Genomic DNA, 19,823 nt, shown 5'->3' on the forward strand with positions numbered 1-19,823 from the left:
CCTAGAATAAATGAACCAAACAGACTGTAGGAGGTTTACACCACTTCTTCAACAAGCAAACCTCTATCTTGTCCCTAAATATTCCTGACTATAAATGGCACTAGGTTGTGATCATTTTGCCACGAAAATGAAACCTGCATCCTTTTCTTTGGGTTAATCTTGAATCCCTGGTGACACAAGAGCAGTCTTTAAAGAGAACACTACTGTACATTACTGTGACCACATGTGGCAGAGTACCAGACATGATGGTGAAAGAAAGTGACCAAGAGCACATAGTGCACAGCTACATTTACATAAAGTTTAAGAAAACTAATTTACCGCAGGAAGGTCAGAATGATGGTTACCCTTGGGGGATATAGACTGGGAGGGGACAAGGAAGCCTTTTGTGCCACAGGAAATGTCCTAAATCTTGACCAGGATGGTGGTCATACACAGGTGAAAATTAACTTAGCTGCATTGTTAAAATTTGTGCACTTTACTGTAAAATATACCTCAAAATGTCTAGAAGTAGCGGGCTGGCTAGAGTGTGCAGCCACATACTTGAGGAATAATGCTCTCCTCAACCCTGAACTCCTTGATAAAATCGAAAAATATGTAACCACAAAACCAGCCCAGTCTTGTTCAACTTTCTGTAATAAAATGGTGAGTTGTTTTCCAGGTGCCATGGACCCCCATTGCAAGTCATCTAACCGAGCATCCCCAGATGAACCAAGCATGACCACAGGTGGGACCTAAGTGCTCTGACCAAGAAATGGGGATGAAATTAAGTGGGCACCCCACGACATGATCGAGTTGGATCATACCTCCTGGTATAACTCTATTGCAAGGTCCAATCAGATCATGCCTCATACCTATGAAACCTACCCCCACCCCCAATTCGGGGAGACAGATTTGAGCACTGCCTCCTTTGTCTTCTTGCCAGTTGACTTGTAATAAAGACTTTATTTTCTTAAAAGCTGGCACCATGGTATTGGCTTCTATGTGAGTCAGGCAGTGAGCCCATTGCTTGCTTGGGGACAAATATCCTATTATCTTATTTTAATTTTTTTAGAGATGGAGTCTTGATATTGCCCAGGCTGGTCTTGAATTCCGATCCTCTCACCTCAGCCTCCCAAGAAGTACAGGTGCGTGCAACTGCCCCTTGCAAAACAGAAAAATACTCTAAAAATGAAGGTAGGTTTCTGGCATTCCACCTCTGATGTGTAGCAATTTAAACTGTACATCTTCCAAGTAGACGTTCTCCATTCATTGCTACGTCACCTTAGGTTCCTCCCCTCTCAGGAAAAAAACTCTAATAATTTAAAAATTGTTTAGAAATGAGTTATGTGAAACACAAGAAACGGCTTGATTTGGAAGTCATTTCCTAATTAATAAAACTTAATCTCATTTTTATTTTTAAAAAGGGGGGAGAGGAGACTGGTGATATGTGAAAGGATGAGAACGTAAAGTGGTTGAAATCATACTAAAGTATTGCTCTGGCAGCCAGGGCCGTATCGCCGCAAGAACCCTACCGTCGCGGTCCCTAACCCCCGGGCTGCGGCCCGGTACCGGTCCGTGGCCTGTTAGGAACCAGGCCGGGCATCACCGCCTGAGCTCCTACCCTTCCACGTCGGTCCGTGGAAAAATTGTCTTCCATAAAACTCAGGAACCTGCAGCACAGCAGGACGTGAACGGCGGGCCAGCCAGCGAAGCTTCTTTTGTATTTACAGCTGCTCGTTGTCAACAGTGAAAACAGGGCGAAGAAAAGCAGTCTGCTACACGCACAGGTGGCCAGGAGATGTGTCGTCAGCGCCCCTGCCACAGGGAATGGCAGTCATGGGAGACGATCCCCACGGGTCCAGCCGCCTCGGGACACCATCTCCACGCGGGACTGCCGCCATGGGGGAGCCCGGGTGCTCCCCAGCCACGCCCCTTGTGGACCCCCAGCACCGGGACCGCCAAGTCCCCCAGGCCGTTCGGGCCCGGTTCCGTCCACAGCCCCCTTGACGTGGACACCGCCCCGCAGCGGGGAACGACTGGCCGACCCCGCAGCCTGCCCGGGCCCCGGTGCCTTCAGCCTGGACCCGGCCGGGAATTCAAGGAGGAAGCGCCAGCCAGGGCTGTTGCGATTGGCTGAGCAAGAGGAAGACCGGTAGTGATTCGTCCGCGTCTTCTTCCGCCACCCGGCGCGATTGGTGCTGGTGCGTCTGCCCTCCCGCTCCCCGCCGCCCCGGCCCGGGCGCGCCGTCGTCATTACCCGGCGTGCAGCGCGCCTGCGCGTCCCCTCCTCCCGCTCATGTTTTGGCCAAGCCAAGATGGCGGTGCAGGAGTCCGCCGCTCAGCTCTCCATGACCCTGAAGGTGCAGGAGTACCCGACCCTCAAGGTGCGCGTCTGCGGAGCGCAGGCCGGGGGGAGGCGGCTGCGCCTCCTGCCGGTGTCCGCGGGCGTGGGGGGCGGCCCGGGGCGGGCAGTGGGCAGGGGGCAGCGGGGGCTGGGCGCGGCCAGACGGGGCGGGCTCTCGGGGGCGGCCGGCTATGTGCCGGGCAGCTGCGGCCAGTGCGGTCGATCTGTGGCTCTGCCCGGCGCCTCGCTTCGCTCTCGGAGCCCGATTGTGGGTCCTTCCGTTTTATAAAGAGCGTGAACCGAACCAACGACAACCCTGGCGGTAGGCAGGCTGGTATGTTTGGTGTCTGGGATAGACGCCGGAGTTTACGGGCTGCAGGGTTGCGGACGCCCCGCCAGAGTGCCCTGACTCGCGGTTGGTGTCTAGTTGTCCTCCCAGAGGCTTAATGCTCGAAGGTATGGATGTGTTTGGCTTCCGGTCACTAATTAGGGAACCTGTAAGGAGAGACCTAACGATCTAATGGGAAACCCTTTTAGCTGGGCGTCACCAAACCTGAAAAACAGCTCTTGCCACTCGGTTGCCAGTTGCGTGACCTTGGGTGGTCACTTAGCCAAGTCGCATTCCATTAGAATGAAATTTGTGTTTTTAGTAAAAGGAGCCGGTACTTGCTCTTACTCAGTAGTAGAGGGTTTGATGGTGATTGACTAAAATAAAGCACCTGGGAAGACGTTCCTTTGGTGATCAAGGTCATAACATTCCTAGGAGAGCTGTGGCTGAGCTTTAGTGAGTCTGCATTCCTTTCCTGGAGGGCTGGGTAGCTGTTCGCTCCTTCCAGGATACCCTAGTCTTCCCGGTCATCTCAGCGGTGACAGGTGGTGGTGTTTGCAGTGTGGCCAGAATGCTGTGAGTCCCCCCATCCCCAGGGCTGTTTAGCAACGGACTGAAGGACACAGGTCTGGGCCAGCCTGCTGGGGTTTGAATACTGCCTGCCCCTCTGCGTTCACCAGGTCCTGGTAGACCACAGGCAGCACTGGGGTGATTGTTTAGTCTTGTCAAATGTGTGTAAATAATGGCTGCACCTGTGTCACCTGTGGGTGAAATGAGTGACCATACATGGCTCAGAGCTGTGGTGGCACTTACTAACAGGTACCTGTTGTAGTTATCGCTCTTGAAGTCAGACTGTGTCCTGGTATGGCTGGTCTTCATAGGAAAGCAGAAGCAAGGCTCTGTTCCTCTTCATTAACTAGTGGTTTAACAGTGATGTTTCCTGGCACTTGCATACCCAGTACTGGATCAAAGAAAGGAGGGAAAGTGTTGCTGACATTACCAAAGGCCTCTTTGCTAGACCCCTTTAAATTGTAGCTGGTTAATTTTTTATATCAGTTTCATGGGTTACTGTTACTTCAGAGATGAAGACCCTAGGGCTCAGAGAGCTCTCTGTGGTGATACCATGCTGCCATTAGTGGGGGGACCTTTAACCACTGAGATTCAGTCTCAGTGCACCTCCAGCCTTGTCATTTCAACTGACACACAAGAAGACTTAAAGATCTCAGAACTATGGTGGTTTGTCATTTTTGGTATTGGCTGGTGAATATGGGAACCACCAGACAACAAAGGTTTCCAAAAATCTGTTCATTGCTCATTGAATGAGCTAGGAAAGGACATGGAAGGACTCAGGAAAAGATTCTTCTTCAAGTCCTCTGTTGTTTCATAATTGTGAATGTAATTGGCATTCTGGAGTTACTACATAGCCTCTGATTAAAAGAGTCATGCAGATACCCATACAAATAAAGAAATACAGTGTCATGATTCCTTTATTCTGTTGACACTTGTATTACTGCTAAGTTAATACTTTTTTTGCTATATGTTTTTTGGAGTAATTCCTAGTGGATAATAGGGAAGTTTTATAGGCGGACTAGGAATCCTTGATTAGAAGCATTTGTTAATATATAATTAAACCAAACGTTGGCAGAGCTGATAGCTCAAGAACTATACTATTCAGTCTTAAGGAGGGGTCCAAATGCAGGTGCAGCAGTGTGGATGTTAGAGAAGGGAGTGAGGGCTGAAGGTGGGGGTTTTAGAAGGTGTAGGGTAGATGTGCTTCTCTAGTTTAAGAGCGTATTCTCCTGTATGGTAATAGGAACTGGCATGTTCTGGGCTAGATCTTCACCTGTAAGAATTAAACTGCTGTCCTGCCAAGTAAATCCTTCACAGACAGGTGGGGGATTCCTCACTCTTCAGAGGGTCTGTAGCCCTTGTGATATCTGCTTCCTCACAGCCTCATGGCTGGTGGTGGGGCTCCTGGGTACCTGGCGGATACTGTTTTTATTTTCCTGGTGAAGTGGGAAGAGAATAGAACAGCCATGAAGTGCTGACCTTGTGTACGTCTCTCCTCACTGAGCTTCCATGTCTACCGCAGTGGGTGGGCCAGCTTGTGAACATTTGGGCTGGATGATTATTTGTCATGGGGGCTGTGTTTAGCAGCATCCCTGGCCTCTGTCCACCAAATGCCAAGAACATGCCCCCAAATGTACCTAGACATTTCCCCTGAGGGCAAAATCATTCCCATGAGAACCTCTGAATTGGATCTTGCTTTAGGGTACTTGTTTCTGTTTTCTTAAGAGCACAGAGGTATGGGTCACAAGGACTTGCCCTCTGTTCTGCCTGTGCCTGTGAGTCTTTTTTGCAGTGGAATACTGCCTAGTGTCAGATTGTAGTTTATGCCCCTCAGAAGGGGGAAAAACTTGGATGCATAGTCCAAGTTCTTTAACTGGGAGCCTGTTTTAATTATTTAAAATTTTTTTTCTAATTATGGAAGTAATTTATTTTTCTCTCCAAATTCTGCACAGATCATTTCATTAGTATTTTGGTGTATTTACTTTTACTTTTTTTCCTTCAGATAGCTGAAGTAAAATAGTATCTTGGAGACATTCAGGTATAGTCTGCATGGCCCAGGGGGAGGAGCCTGGCATTAGTTACTGGGAGAGCTGGCTCTGGATCCTGAATCCTCTCCTCGAATCTCACCTGGGCCCTCCAGCCTCTCCTGGAGCCCCAGCCCATGGCTCTGTTCTCTTACAGCTTAGTCAGTGATGCTGTCCTTTCTTCACAGGTTGAGAGGCTGAAAAACATGGTTGTGTTGTTTCTGAGCTGAGTATCATGTGTCTTTGAATTCTCTACAGGAATATTTACATTTTCTGCTTTCAATATGACAACAGTCTGGTTGACCAAGTACTGTTCTGCAATTTCAGAGCCTGGGTTAGTACTTGCAATAGAAGGTTTGAGTGCCAAGTATATGCCTGAAATTATAACTTTTAGTGCAGTTTCTTAAGTTTGTCTTGGCTGGGTTTAGGAGGATCATGTGTTCTCAAGTGTGAGAAACACTGGTAACTGTGAAGCATTTGACTTAACAAACACCTTGAGTTTGATCCTGGTTATGTAGCCATAGACTAGGTCTTCTTTTTCATACCTTAGATTTTTTGGATTTACATAGTAGAGCCAATTCCTCCCCAGAAGGTGGTTGTGTTCACTAAAGACACTGGTCCTCTATCTTGCCCACAGGCACTTAATAAACCATAATCCCCTTCCTCTTACCAGGCTCAAAACCTTGTTAGACCTTCAAAGCATGCCTGCTCTTATCTGAAGTAGCCTCACATTGCTTTCTGGAATCCTACCAATCTCTAGAGCACAAGTGGAATTCCTTCTCCTTGGGAGAGCCATGCCTACTATTTGTGCCCTCTTGGCTCCTGCTGTTTCTCATCTTTTGCACCACTGTTGAGTATCTGACCCTGGGCTGTGGTGTCCCGTTGGTGTTGGCCCTGGACTGGAGTGCCCATTGACGTGCTTCTGGATGCTCTGCACTGGCAGATGTCTTGCCTCTTGTGCCTGGGCCTTCCTAGCGGGATAGATGTAGGCTGAGATGAAGATGTAGACTGGGATTTCCTGCTAGCTATGGGGTAGTTTTTTGTTTTGTTTTGTTTTGTTTTTTTAAGTATTATTTTTAACAAATTTTGAGTCAGGAAAAGAAAGGACTTTCTAGTAATACCTGATTGTCTGTCATGGACAGGCTAAGTGAGGCCCAGGGACTTGAGCAATGGCACAGCTAGGGGCCTGCAGAGCTGGGGTGCTTGCTTGGGGCTGCCTGATGCCAAAGCCTACACATGTACCTTCTCACACCTTCTTGCGTGTGCTCCTTCAGCAGCAGTTCGAGAGCTTCCATCGGCCAGGTGCTGTTGAGGGCCTTGGGATGTTGTGAAAAAACAAGTAAGGTCCCTGTCTCAATGCAGCTTACTCTCTGGTGGGAGGGAGGCATTAAGCAAGTAAACATTGCAGATTCTTTAGGACATTGATGAAATCAAGGTGGGTGTTGGACAAAGCAGGAGGTGGTGGGGATGGGCCTCCCTGGGTGAGTGCAATGACTTGAGCTGGTTGTCAGGGGAGTTGGTTTTGGGGCGGTGAAGCTGCTGGGCTGTGTTGAAGTCTGGGCAGACCCCAACCCCAGTAGGCACCCAGTCCCATTGGAAACACACACAGCCGGGGGTGTTCCCAAAGCCCTGCAGAGAGATTCTAACAAGGGAGACAAGTGAGTACCTAGGCTGGGGACATGGCCTGTGCGTGCGGGGGTCAGCAGAATGGCAAGCCCGAGGAGGCACACTGGCAGCAGAAGGAAGAGGAGGCTGGCCAGTGTACAGTGTGCAGACTTCCTCATCTGCAGAGGTGCAGCATGGCAGAGTGCCATTCTCTTGGGGACTTCAGGTGGAGTGGGACTATCTGGGTGCTTACCTAAGTATCGCAAAGCAGTTTCTGCCAAGGGTAACTTGATTATTTTTAGGTGTATGTTGTTTCAGAATCATCATACCTAGGGACCATTATTTTGAAAACCTGAAAAAAAAGAATTACTCACTGTTTTAATAAGTACTTCGTGATTATTCAGCCAAATGTGGCTGAATTGGACAGGAACACCCAGATGTGCTGATCACCTGGCTTTGAGTTCCCAACCGTGAACCCATAGTGCTACCCAGCGCCTGCCTGTCTCTGGCCCGGTCTCTCTCCTCTGCTCCCAATGACTCTTGCACACCTGCCCCTCTTTCAAACCTTCTCTCCCACTCCATGCTCACCATGACCCACTACACAGCTATTGCCAACCTGTGCCTGCTCCCACGTCCCCTGTGGGTCTGCACCGTATCAGCCTTCCCCTGGTGCTCGGTGTCCATTCCTTCTGGCCTGCCCTCTACCAGTTGGCTCCTCCTCTCTCCTGCATTGTCACTTTCTCCCTATCGGCTGGGTCCTTCCATCAGCATGTACGTGGCTCTGACTCTTCCCATCCTGAGCTAAACTGCTTCCTTGCCCATGTTTTCCTGCAGCTTCTGCTCCCTTTCTGTGTGACCATTCTCCCATGTCTCTCTTCCTGTTTTCTCTAAATCAGGTTTTTGCCCCAAACACTCCACCCAGACGTTCCTGTTGAGGACATGATGACCTGATGTTGCTAAAGTGTTCAGTCCTCTGTTAATCACTGCCCCTTGAGACACTTTCTTCACAGGCCTCCCTGATGCCCTCCTGGGCTCTCTCACCCCTCATTGCAGGTCCTCTTCAGATGCCTTTGCAGTTTTCTACAGTCTTAGTCTTCTCACTCTGTTATGTCACCAGCTAACCCTTGAGAGGGCATGTGTCCCTGCACTTCTGCCTCCAGCCAGATCTCTCCCTGAATTCCTACCTCTCGTCACTAGCCACCTATGGAGCTCTCTCTTTGCATGTTGGGGAGATGGATCAAAGATGCCATGTGCAAAGCCAAGCGCCAGACCTTGGCCTTGGAGCTCAGCCTACCCTTCCCGTCTCAGTTGAAAACAATATCTTCCTGCCACTTGTTCAGTGGGGCCAAAACCCTGGGGATGTTCGTGATTCCACTGTTTCTCATGCTCATCCTCAAGCTCCCCCTTAGCCCACGATGGCTGCTGGGGCTCCAGCCTTCACACCAGCAGGGAAGGGTAAGGAGGAAATGGCACCCACCATTTGTACCAGCTCCCTGCATGGGCCCTCCCAGAAGTCCTCTTGAGCATTTGCACTTAAGTTTGTTGGCCAGAGCATGGGGTTGGCCATTTCTAGCTTTAAAGGAACCTGAAAAAAAGGTATATAGCCTGTTTGTAGGCTCATTGCTGCCCTAAATAAAATTGGGATTTTGTGGTTCCTTTGCTCTTTGTCCCTTACCCTATTTTGTTCTCTTTATAGGATTAATCACAGTCTAACAGAATAGCTGACATCTGTTTGTATTTCTTCTGTCAGACTCTCGTTTAGAATGTGTGCTCTGCAAAGACAGGGGCTTTGTTTTGGTCATTGTTGTCCCGGCACATCCAAAAACGCTTGGCACATAGGAGTCACAATAAATAGCTAAACGAATATCTCCTCTCTCTTGTTAGAAAATTCCTTAAAACTTTGCATCTCACTTTTGTATACTTGCTGCATTCCAGAGGGCTTTTCATGGCATGTGCAGTCATTGAGGTGTGGTCAGCCTTTTGGCCCACATGCCATTGTGGTGTAGCCTCAGCCCCCCTACTCATCTCTCCTTCCAATGCTCTTACTGATAGAGTTCCAGCACAGAAACCCTGCTTCGTCTGGCACCTGCACCAGGTGCAAAAGCTGTGCCCACTGCTGAGGAACCCCCAGTTGCTCACCGGAAGTGGGCACTTCATACTGTCTAGCAGCACAGCTACATTTCTTGAGGCCTTTCAACGCCCTGCACTCTAAGGATTGTTTCATGTACCCACCTTTTCCTTAAACCTCCAACACCTGCCCCCATCCTCATGCTCTGCGCATGGCCTGCCCTTGCCCACGGCCTGCCCTTGCCCACACTGTCTCCCTCCTGTGACTGGGGATACGTCATCTGCCCTGTGCCCCAGGCCAGCCTCTCTGTTCATGCACTGCTCTCCGCCCCCACCATGATTTAAAGATGCACACGTACTGCTGTCTTCCAGTTAACCCACAGGTCACCCTTTCTCTGAGCTGGCCCTCGGGGTCTCTTGAATTGCTTCTCATGTGGTTTTGCCCCAGTTACTGCCTCATTGTGATGCTGTAGCCGGGTTACCAGGTGACGCAGTAGCACTGTTCAAATGTGTGATGGCTTCTCTGTGTTCATCTTGACCTCTCAAAGTGCTACAACCACTGATCACTCCCTCCTTGAAACACATTCCCGTTTGGCTCCCAGGGCACCATACTTGCCTGTTTCCCTCCAGGCTGCAGTCACCCCTTGTTCTCCCTTGCTGGCCTCTCCTTGTGGTTTTGACCTCTGAGTGTTGGAGTGCCCCAGACTCAGGCTCAGGCCCTGGCCCTGGCCCTTTCTGCTGATACTCCCTGTCTTGGTGATCTCATATGGTCTCATGGACTTTAAGCACCCTCTGGATATATTTACGACTCCTAAGTTGATCTCTTCCCAACCCCAGAACCCTGTGTCCAGTAGCCTAGAAGATGTACTCACTTGGGTCTCTGGGAGGTAACCTTGACAAATTTAAATCTGTACTTTTCATCTGAACTGCCTCCTGCCAAACCAAATTCTCATGTCTTCCTTTTCTCTAGGAAGGGCAGCCCCTCCATCTCAGCTGGCTCAGGCCAGACCTTGGAGTTAGCCTCAGCCCCTCTGTTCTCACACTCACATCCAATCCATGTGCGTGTCCTCTTTGCTCTAACTTCCGAGTGTGTACGGAATCCACTTTCTGCTGTCTTCTCTCCTGCTGCCTCTGTGGCTGAAAACACTGTCATCTCTCAGGGGTATTGAAGTAGCCTCTTTTCTGGTCCCCTCCTCTGCCCACGCCCACTACAGTCTTTTCTTACCTCAGCCACCAGATCGCCAGGTCATGCCATTCTTCTGACCTGGTAGCTTCCCGTCTTACTTGGGGTAAAGGTCAAGGTTTTTAGAGTAGCCACCCCAGTCCCTTTGTGACTTGGCCCCTGCCTTCTTCTCCATTCCCATTGGGTACTTAGTGATGGCAGCCTTTCTGCTGCTACTAGGCTGTGCTAGTGTGCTGAGGCCCAGAGCCTCTGCTCTTGTCGACTTTGTCCAGAATGCTCTTCCCACAGATGTCCACATGGCATAGCTCCCCACCTTCTCCTCTTCTCCTCTCCCCTCCTTAGCCATTGCAGCCCTCAGACATAGTGTATTTGGCTTCTTTATATGTTTCTGACCACTGGGATTAGAGGCTGTCTTGGAGGACAGAGAAGAAACACTTTATCAATTAACAGATGAACTGTCAAATATTATTTTGGCAGTTCTGTCCCAAGCAGTAAGAATTGATATAGAAGTAAGTAACTATTAAGAAAGGTCAACACAGTAACTGGGCACTGTTCTGTTTCTGTGAATAACCAGTTAGAACATATGGGAAATATCCATTCACAGTAACCTAACAACAGAAATAAAGTTAACCTTAGCAGGCAGGGTAATGAACATTGTAGTACTGATGTTTTAGTAAAGGCCTGAAGGAAGACTGGCATTAGCAGAGAATATCATGTTTCTGTATGAAAATTGTGATGACATCATGTTACTGTTTTGTGCTAGATAGAATATTTCTTAATTATAAAAAGGGGAGCACCAAGAAGAGCTGAGCCCTCTAGACACCAGAGCCAGGTGTGAAACTGCTGGCTTCCATTTAAATATTTTATCTGAAAGTGGGAAAGTAAGCTTTGCTGCCGTTCTGTGTATGAACTGACACTGGTGCCTGCTCGAGGTTTGTGTGTTGTGTCTGGTCAGTGAGCTGTCCCAAAGGAGGAGGCATGACCCTGGTACTGCCCATTGTGCTGGCTTTGTGGCTGGTGCCACGCTGCGGTTCGTGCATGCCGGCTGACCAAGGATGTTGACTTATATCGTTTTACTTGTACTACCCTTTCTAAAATGGACTGGTGGCATGAACAGTTCTCTGCAGGGAGCCAGCAGCCTGAGGATGATCCTGCTAGTGGGAACACGAGCGGAGAGAGTGGTGGTGCTGACAGCTCTCTTCCCGCAGGCTTTGTCAGCTGAAAAATCAATCTCATCACATTGCTCTAGCAGTTGACCAGAAATGTGCTGTGTTTCAAGATGCCCACTTAAAATAGGGGATTTGAACGAATCTTGTCCTTGGTGAGTTTCCCTCAGGGTGTATGCTGTGCTTAGGGAGGTTAGCTCAGGATAGCATGAAGCCACTGTGATTTGCAAGACCGTCCCATGCCATGCACCAGAACATGAGACTCACCTCTCTAGGATGTGGAAGGACATGTGCTGCCATTCGAGGCTCAATACAGCACTTTAGAAGATGTGATTAGCTTTGTGATAAAATTTAGAAATCTCTTCTGGGGTTACTTGTGAAAGACAAAAAGCCTCATGTCATTGGGGAAATGTTTCCTTCCTGTGCTGTGGTAAAAACGGCTGAAAACATGATGACAAACTAAAATGCATGTTTTTGTCAGCAAATACTGTCAGAAAATCGACAGCAAACATTGGAGAGTATTTGAAGAAACACGTACGAAAGCAAATGACACAGTGTGGGAGGATTGCTATAGAACTGGATCAAAGTACAGATGTTTTATACAAGTCTCAGCTTACGGTGTTTGCCGGATTGTTTCAATTATGAAAACAGGAAGGATGACTTTTGTGAGTCACTGAAAGGGAAAAATGTACTGGAGGAAATACAATTAGCATCAGCTGACTTAGTAGAGAAATCCTGTGATGCAGAGAAAAGCTGTAATGCAACAAATTACCAAAGAAAAATTGAGTAGATTTGATAAGTAAAAATTTAAATCTTTGGTATAACCAGATAAATAAATATGACCAGAATTTAAAAGCAAGTAACAAACTTAAAAACAAAATTCACCAAATATGAACCATGGAGAGCTGATTCAAATTGATAAGAAAGATTCATGAGCTCTGTGGAATGTTGGACAAGGGACTCAAACAGAAAATGTATAGAAGGACAAATGTATTAAGTTGAACTATATAAAATTGTTATTTTTGTAGGTTGAAAATGATAACTGAATAGGCCTGTAACATGTAAAGAGATTCAAAAAAACTTCTCACAAAGAAAAGCCCAGTACCAGATGTTTTTTCCACTGGTGAATTTTGTTAAACATTTAAAGAAAAATTAACACTAACTCTTTATAAACTTTTCCCCAGAACAAAAGAGGGAACATTTCCCAACTTGTTCTCTGATGTATTACCCTGAAATGAGACAAAGATATAACAAGAAAACCACAGATCAGTATTCCATATGAATGAATGAATATGCTAAAATCCTCAACAAAATATTAGCATACTGAATCTGGCAACATATAGAAAGGATTATGGTATCATGACTAAATGGGATTTTCCCTCAGAAATGCAAGGTTGGTTCAACATGTGAAAATTTATGTAATATACCATATTAAGAAAATAAAGGACAAAAACTACATGATCATCTCAATAGATACAGAAAAGAAGCACTTTACAAAATCCAATACCTTTTTATGATTAAAAAAAACACTCAACAAACTAGGAATAAAAGGGAGCTTTCTCAACCTTACTAAGGGCATCTATGAACAACCCACAGCTGACATCATACAGCATGGTGAAAGACTGAAATCTTTCCTCCTAAGAACAGCAACAAGACAAGGATGTCAATTGTCCTGGTCGTTCTAAGTAGGGCAGTTAGGCAAGAAAAAGAAATAAAAGGCATTTCAGATTGCAAAGGAAGATGTAAAACTCTATTTGTAGATGATCTTTTATATGGAATCCTAAGGAATACACACACACAAGCAGTTAGAACTAATAAACTAGTTCAGCAAGGTTGCAGAATATAAGATCAATATATAAAAATAAGTTGTATTTCTATACCCTAGAAATGAACAATCAAAAAGGAAATTAAAATTTAATTTACAATAGCACCAAAAATAGTAAAATACTTAGGAATAAGACTTACTATTGTTAAGATAGCAATACTCCCCAAATTGATCTACAGATTCAACATAACTCCCATCAGAATCCCAGCTGGCTTTTTTGCAGAAATTGACAAGCTATTTCTAAAATCCATGTGGAAATGCAAGGAACCCAGAGTAGCCAAAACAATCTTGAAAACGAACAAAGTTGTACAACTCGTATTACTTGATTTCAAAACTTATTGTAAAGCTATGGTAATCAAGACTATGTGGTGCTGGCAAAAGCATAGGCATATAGATCAACGCAACAGAGTTGAGAATCCAGACATAAACCCACACATTTATGGTAATTAAGTTTTAGCAAGGGTGCCAAGAGAATGTGGAAAGAATAGTGTTCCAACAAATGATGCTGAGACAGCTAGTTTTCCACATACAAAATAATGAAGTTGGATCCCCTACCTCACACCATATGTAATAAATTAACTTAAAATGGATCAAAGACCTAAATGTAAGACCTAAAATTATAAAGCTCTTAGAAGAAAACAGAGGTATAAATTTCCCTGACCTTGGATTAAGCAGTGGTTTCTTACAGTACCTAAAGCACAATAAACCAAAATAAAATAGGTAAGTTGGGCTTCATTTAAAATGAGAAGGTTATGTTTCAAAAGACACTATCAAGAAAGTGAAAAGATTATAGTTATGGGCTGAATGTTGGTGTTCTCCACAAATCCATATATTGAAACCCTAATCCCCAATGTGATAGTATTTAGAGATGGGGCCATGGGAGGTAATTGGGTTTAGATGTAGTTGTGAGGTTAGAGACCCCATGATGGGATTTGTGCCTTCATAAGGAGATGAAGAGACCAGAGCTCTCTCTCCACGTATATACCAAGGACATGACCAAAAAGGGGCCCTCACCAGAACCTGACCATGCTAACACCCTGATACCAGACTTTCAGCCACCAGAACTGTGAGAAATAAATGCTATTTGAGCCACTCAGTCTGTGGTATTTGTTACAGCAGCCCAAACTGACTAAAACGACTACTCACAGAACATGGAGAAAATATTTGTAAATCTTATGTCTGATATGGGTCTAGTATTCAGAATATACAAAGAACAAGAGTTTTAAATAATAAAAAGGCAAAAAAATTTAAAAAATGATCAGTTTGAATAGACTTCTGCAAAGAAGATACACAAATGGCCAATAAACACATGAGAAGATGTTTGACATCATTAGTTATCAGGGAAATACAAACCATAACCACAATGAGATGCTACTTCATACCCACTAGAATGGCTGTAATCAGAAAGATGGGCAATAGCAGGTGTTGGGCATGGATGTAGAGAAACCAAAATCCACATATAGTCCTGGTGGGAATATAAACTGGGGCAGCCACCTTGGAAAACAATCTGGTAGTTCTTCAAAAAGTTATACATAGGGTTACTATATGACCTAGCAATTCCGTTCCAAGGTATATCCCCAAGAGAAGTGAAAACATATATCCACACAAAAATTTGTATAAGAATGTTCATAGTCTCATTATTCATAATAGCCAAAAAGTAGAAGCAACTAAAATGTCCACCAACTTACGAATGCATAAGTAGGTATCTTAATACAGTGGAATACTATTCAGCCACTAAAAGGAATGGAGCATTGATACATGGATGAACCTTGAAAACATTATGCTAAGTGAGATAAACCAGGTACAAAAATCCACGTAACGTGTATTATAATAACGTTTATATGACATGTGCAGAATAGATCCACAGAGACAAAGTCAGTTGGTAGTTGATTACCTGAGTCTAGGGGAACTGCAGTTGGCATGGGCTTTGTGGATGAAAATATTCTGGAAGTAAATAGTGGAGACTGTTGCATAGCTTTGTGATTATACTAAAAACCACTAAATTGTACATGTTAAATTTTGTGACACGTGAATTATATGAATAAAAATTAGTACAATTAAAAATGATGGCATATTAGCATTTTTTGTATGATTTGGCTTAGTAGATGTTTAAAGGATATCCATGCACAGTGCTGGCCAGGTTCAGGTGGGTATCCATGCTGTGTAGCCCTGCACACAGGTACTGCTAGTTTTTAGGATAGATCCATAGAAGTAGAGTAGCAGGGTTGAGAGGTGAGGCACAGTTTTGGGAGCTCCTGTCCACTCCTCCTCCCCCACAAGGGCCAGTGTACGTCTCATTCCCTCCAGCCTCACCAGTCACACTCCTGCAGCAGCACTGTCTGCTCAGCAGCTGTGAGCCCTGGGTGGCTGTTGGGCACTTGAAACGTTACTGGTCCAAAGTATGTGCTTTGAAAGATTTAGTACAAAGGAAGACATGTAAAATATCTAATAATTATTTATATTGATTGTGAGTTCAAATGAAAATATTTGGGATATATTGGGTTAAATATATTAAAAGAAATTTTAGGTGTTTCTTTTTACTTTCTAATGTGACCACTAGAAAACTTGAAATTGTACACGTGTGACTGTCATTACAGCTCTGTTGGCTGGTACTGACCTGTGGCTTTATGCTTTTTTTTTTTTTTTTTTTGACTGTTTCCGAGTGATGTTTTGAAAAGGGAAAACTTATTCTGATGTCACCATGTTTCCATGGCCATCTACATTTACAATGATTATTAATACAGTGGACTTATTCCTCACTATCTTATTTTGTTTTCTATTTCATAAGCTTTTATCTTTTTTTCATTTCTTTTGGTGGATTGATAAGGTTTTCTTTGTTCCATTTAATTTCCTCTTGTGGTTTGGCCAGTTCAAAGCCACATTTCAGTTGTGACGAATCAAAAATGTCTCCACACATTGTGCCCAGTATCACCTGGGGAATAAGTTGCCCCCAGTGGAGGCCACTGCTCTAGGTGGGTCCTGCCTTTGTTGGAATGCTGTGTGAATGGAGCTCCGTGTGTACTGCTGTGCCCAGCTGCTTTCACTCTGCTTCTGTGTCTCCGGTGGGAGTCCTGCCTTTGATGGCTAGTCTGAGTCCTTCGTGTGGGTGCACTGCAGTCTGCCTACCCATCCGTGTTGAACATTTAGAACTGCTGTGAGCATTTGTGTACAGGTATCTTTGTGGGTATCAAATGTTCATTTCTCTTGGGAATGGAATTGCTGAGTTTATTTGGTAGGTGTCTCTTTATCTTTTTAAGAAACTGCCAAACTCTTTCCAGAAGGATCATCTAAAGCACTGCCAGCAACAGTCCAGGTGTTCCTCAGCTTCGACAGCACGTGGTGATGGCCTGTTTAATTTGAACTATTCTTGGTGCCAAGGTTCTCCAGAGAAGCAGAACCAATAGGACGTGTGCGTGTTTGTGTCTCTGTGTGTATAAAGAGAGATTTATGGTAAGGAATTGGCTCATGTGATCATGGAGAAATCACAAGATCTGCAGCTGGCGAGGTAGAGACCCAGGAGAGCTGAAGTGTAGTTCCAGAGGCCTGAGAACCAGGAGGGCTAGCAGTGGAAGTTCTGAGAGCTGGCAGGCTTGAGGCCCAAAAGAGCCAATGTTTCAATCTGAGTCCAAAGGCCAGAAAAGACCAATGTTGCAGCTCAAGCAGTCAGGCAGGAGGGGTCCGTTGCACTCCTCCTACCTGAGGATGAGGCCCACCACATTGGAGAGGGCAGTCTGCTTTACTCAGTGTACCAGTTCAAATGGTAATCTCATCCAGAAACACCCTCGCAGACATGTTGAGAATAATACTTGGCCACGCATGTCTGGGTACTGTGGCCAAGTTAAGTTGACACATGAAATTAACCATCACACCTCCTGTTGTGGTTTTAATTTGCATTTCCCTGATGACTTGTGATGTCACACATCTTACTATGTATTGCTAGCCCTTCATATATCTTTTGTGACGTTTCTGTTCAAATCTTTTGTTTGTTTAAAAAGTGGGATTGTTTATTGGTATTGAGGTCATTCAAGTTTTGAATATATTCTAGATAAAAGTCCTTTGTCATATATAGTATGAATGTTTTCTCCCACATTGTGGCTTATGTTTTCCTTTTCTCAAATTGTTTTTCAAAGTTGTTTTAGTTTTAGTAAGGTTTAATTGATCAATTTTCCTTTTACAGTCAGTGTGTTGTATCCTTTTAAGAATTCTTGGCCTATCTCAAGGTTGTAATGTTAATATTTTCTATGTTTCCTTCTAAGAACTTTTACAGTTTTAGCTTTTATGTTTGGGTCTATGATACATTTTGAGGTAATTTTTGCAGATTGTATGAGGTACAGGTTGCAGTTCATTCTTTTCCCATGTGGACACCCAGTCCTGGCACCATGGTTGCAGAGACTGACCATTCTACCCCATCCCCCGAATTGCCTTGGCCCTTTGGCTGGAAAAAAATGGATGCACGTGGGTCCTTTCCTGGTTCTCACCCTGCATTGATCTCTTTCTTATCTACCCTGTTTCTAGACCAGCGCTGTACTGGCTTGATTGCTGTAGCTTCACAGTAAGTCTGGAAATAGGTGCCATTGCCTATATTTAATCAGTCATTAGATATGTTTTTTGTTAAATTTTTTATTAAAAAGTTATTAATAAATATATATAACATAAAATATACCATCTTAACCATTTTAAGCATACCGTATAGTAGTATTACGTATATGCACATTGTTATGCAGGAGATCTCTAAGCATCTTCATCTTGCAAAACTGGAAACTCTATACCCATTGAACAAAACTCCTCTCTATCTCCCATCCCTGGCAACCATCATTCTACTTTGTCTCTAAGAGTTTGTTTAGATACCTCATGTAAGTCGAATCGTGTGGTATTTGTCTTTTTATGATTGACTTATTTCATTTAGTACAATGTTCTCAAGGTTCATCCATATCATAGCATGTGACAGGATTTCCTTCCTTTTTATGGCTGAATAAGAGCATAGATAGAGATGGATATAGATATATAGAGAGGGAATTTGTTAGGGGCTTTGGCTCAGGCAGTTGTGGAGACGGAGAAGCCCCACTGCAGGCCGCCTACAAGCTGCAGACCCAGGGTTGCTGGTAGTGTGGCTTGGTCCAAGGCCAAAGGCCAGAGAACCCGGGGGGACTGCTTGTATCAGTCTTGGAGTCCAAGAGCAGAGATGCCTGAGTTCTGATATCCAAGGGCAGGACAAGAAAGGGGTTCCAGCTACAGGAGAGAGAGGAAATACCTTTTCTCTCCTTTTTTATTCTATCCTAGCCTCCAGCTGATGGGATGATACCTGCCCACATTGAGGGCAGATATTTCCCTCTCAGTCCACTGACTCACAGGCCAATCTCCTCTGGAAATATCCTCACAGACACACCCAGAAGTGATGCTTTACTGGTTCTCTAGACAATCCTTAAGCTAGTCAAGTTGACACCTAAAATTAACCATCATATATGTATATACAGTCGTGTGTTGCTTAACAATGTGGATACATTCTGAGAAATGTGATTAGAAGATTTCAGAGTTGTGCAAACACTATAGAGCATACTTACACAAACCTAGATGGCATAGCCTGCCCTACACCCATACACCTAGGCAATATGGGATAACCTGTTGCTTCTAGGCTACGAGCCTATACAGCAGGTTACTGTACTGAATACGTAGGCAACTGTAACAATGGTAAGTATTTGTGTATCTAAACATACCTAAGCATAAAAAGGTATAGTAAAAAATATGGTATCATAATCTTATGAGATCACCCTCATGTGGTCCATCTGTGACCAAAATGTCGAAATGTCGTTATGTACATGTGACTAATACCATATTTTCTTCATTTATCTATTGACATTTAGGTTGCTTCCACCTCTTGGCTATTATGAATATGCTGCAGCAAACATGGGTGGGCAAATATCTCTTTGAGATCCTGCTTCCAATTTTTGTGGATATATTGCTGAGCACTTGGTAATTCCAGTTTTAATTCTTTCAGGAGCCTCCACACTGTTTTTGCACAGCTGCAGCACCGTTTACATTCCTACCAGCAGTGCACAGGGTTCCAATTTCTTCACATGCCTTGCCAACGCTTTTTTTTTTTTTTAAGTAGGTATCCTAGCAGGTGTGAGTTATCTCATTGTGGTTATGATTTGCATTTTCCTGATGATTAGTGATGTTGAGCATCTTTTCACTTGCTTCTTGGCTGTTTGTGTACTTCTTGGGTAAAATGTCTATTCAAGTCCTTTGCCCATTTTGATTGGATTATTTTTTGTTGTTGTTATTGTGGGCGTTTTTAAAATATATTCCAGATAGTAACCCCTTGTCCAGATATGTGGTTTGCAAATATTTGCTCCCATTCTCTAGGTTGCCTTTTCACTCCATTGGTTTTTTTCCTGCTGCACAGAAGTTTATAAATTTGATGTAGTCCCATTTTTCTGTTTTCATTGCTGGTTCTATTTAGAATGTATATTTCTTTTTTTCTTTTTCTTCATTGTCATCGTTTTTTTTTTGTTTTTTATTTGAGACAGAGTCAGTGGCATCATCAGAGCTCACTGCAACCTCAGACTCTTGGGCTCAAGAGATCCTCCTGCCTCAGCCTCTCAAGTAGGTGGGACTACAGGTGAAAGCCACCACACCAGGCTAATTTTTCTATTGATTGATTGTAGGGCCAGGGTCTTGATCTTGCTCAGGCTGGTCTTAAACTCCTTGCCTCAAGCAATCCTCCCGCCTTGG

General features: G+C 44.7%; 1 protein-coding gene across 1 annotated transcript in view; it reads left to right on the forward strand.

Annotated features, from left to right (window-relative positions):
• Positions 1-2,234: 2,234 nt before the first annotated feature.
• The window catches only part of MAEA (macrophage erythroblast attacher, E3 ubiquitin ligase), a 41,453-nt gene continuing 23,864 nt past the window's right edge, over positions 2,235-19,823 (forward strand). The window contains exon 1 of the mRNA XM_045528320.1: positions 2,235-2,363. Coding sequence (XP_045384276.1) covers positions 2,295-2,363 — 69 coding nt within the window. The 5' untranslated portion in view covers positions 2,235-2,294. The remainder of the gene's footprint in view (positions 2,364-19,823) is intronic.

Source organism: Lemur catta, chromosome 17, assembly GCF_020740605.2.
Source record: "Lemur catta isolate mLemCat1 chromosome 17, mLemCat1.pri, whole genome shotgun sequence".
Classification (NCBI taxonomy): Eukaryota; Metazoa; Chordata; class Mammalia; order Primates; family Lemuridae; genus Lemur; species Lemur catta.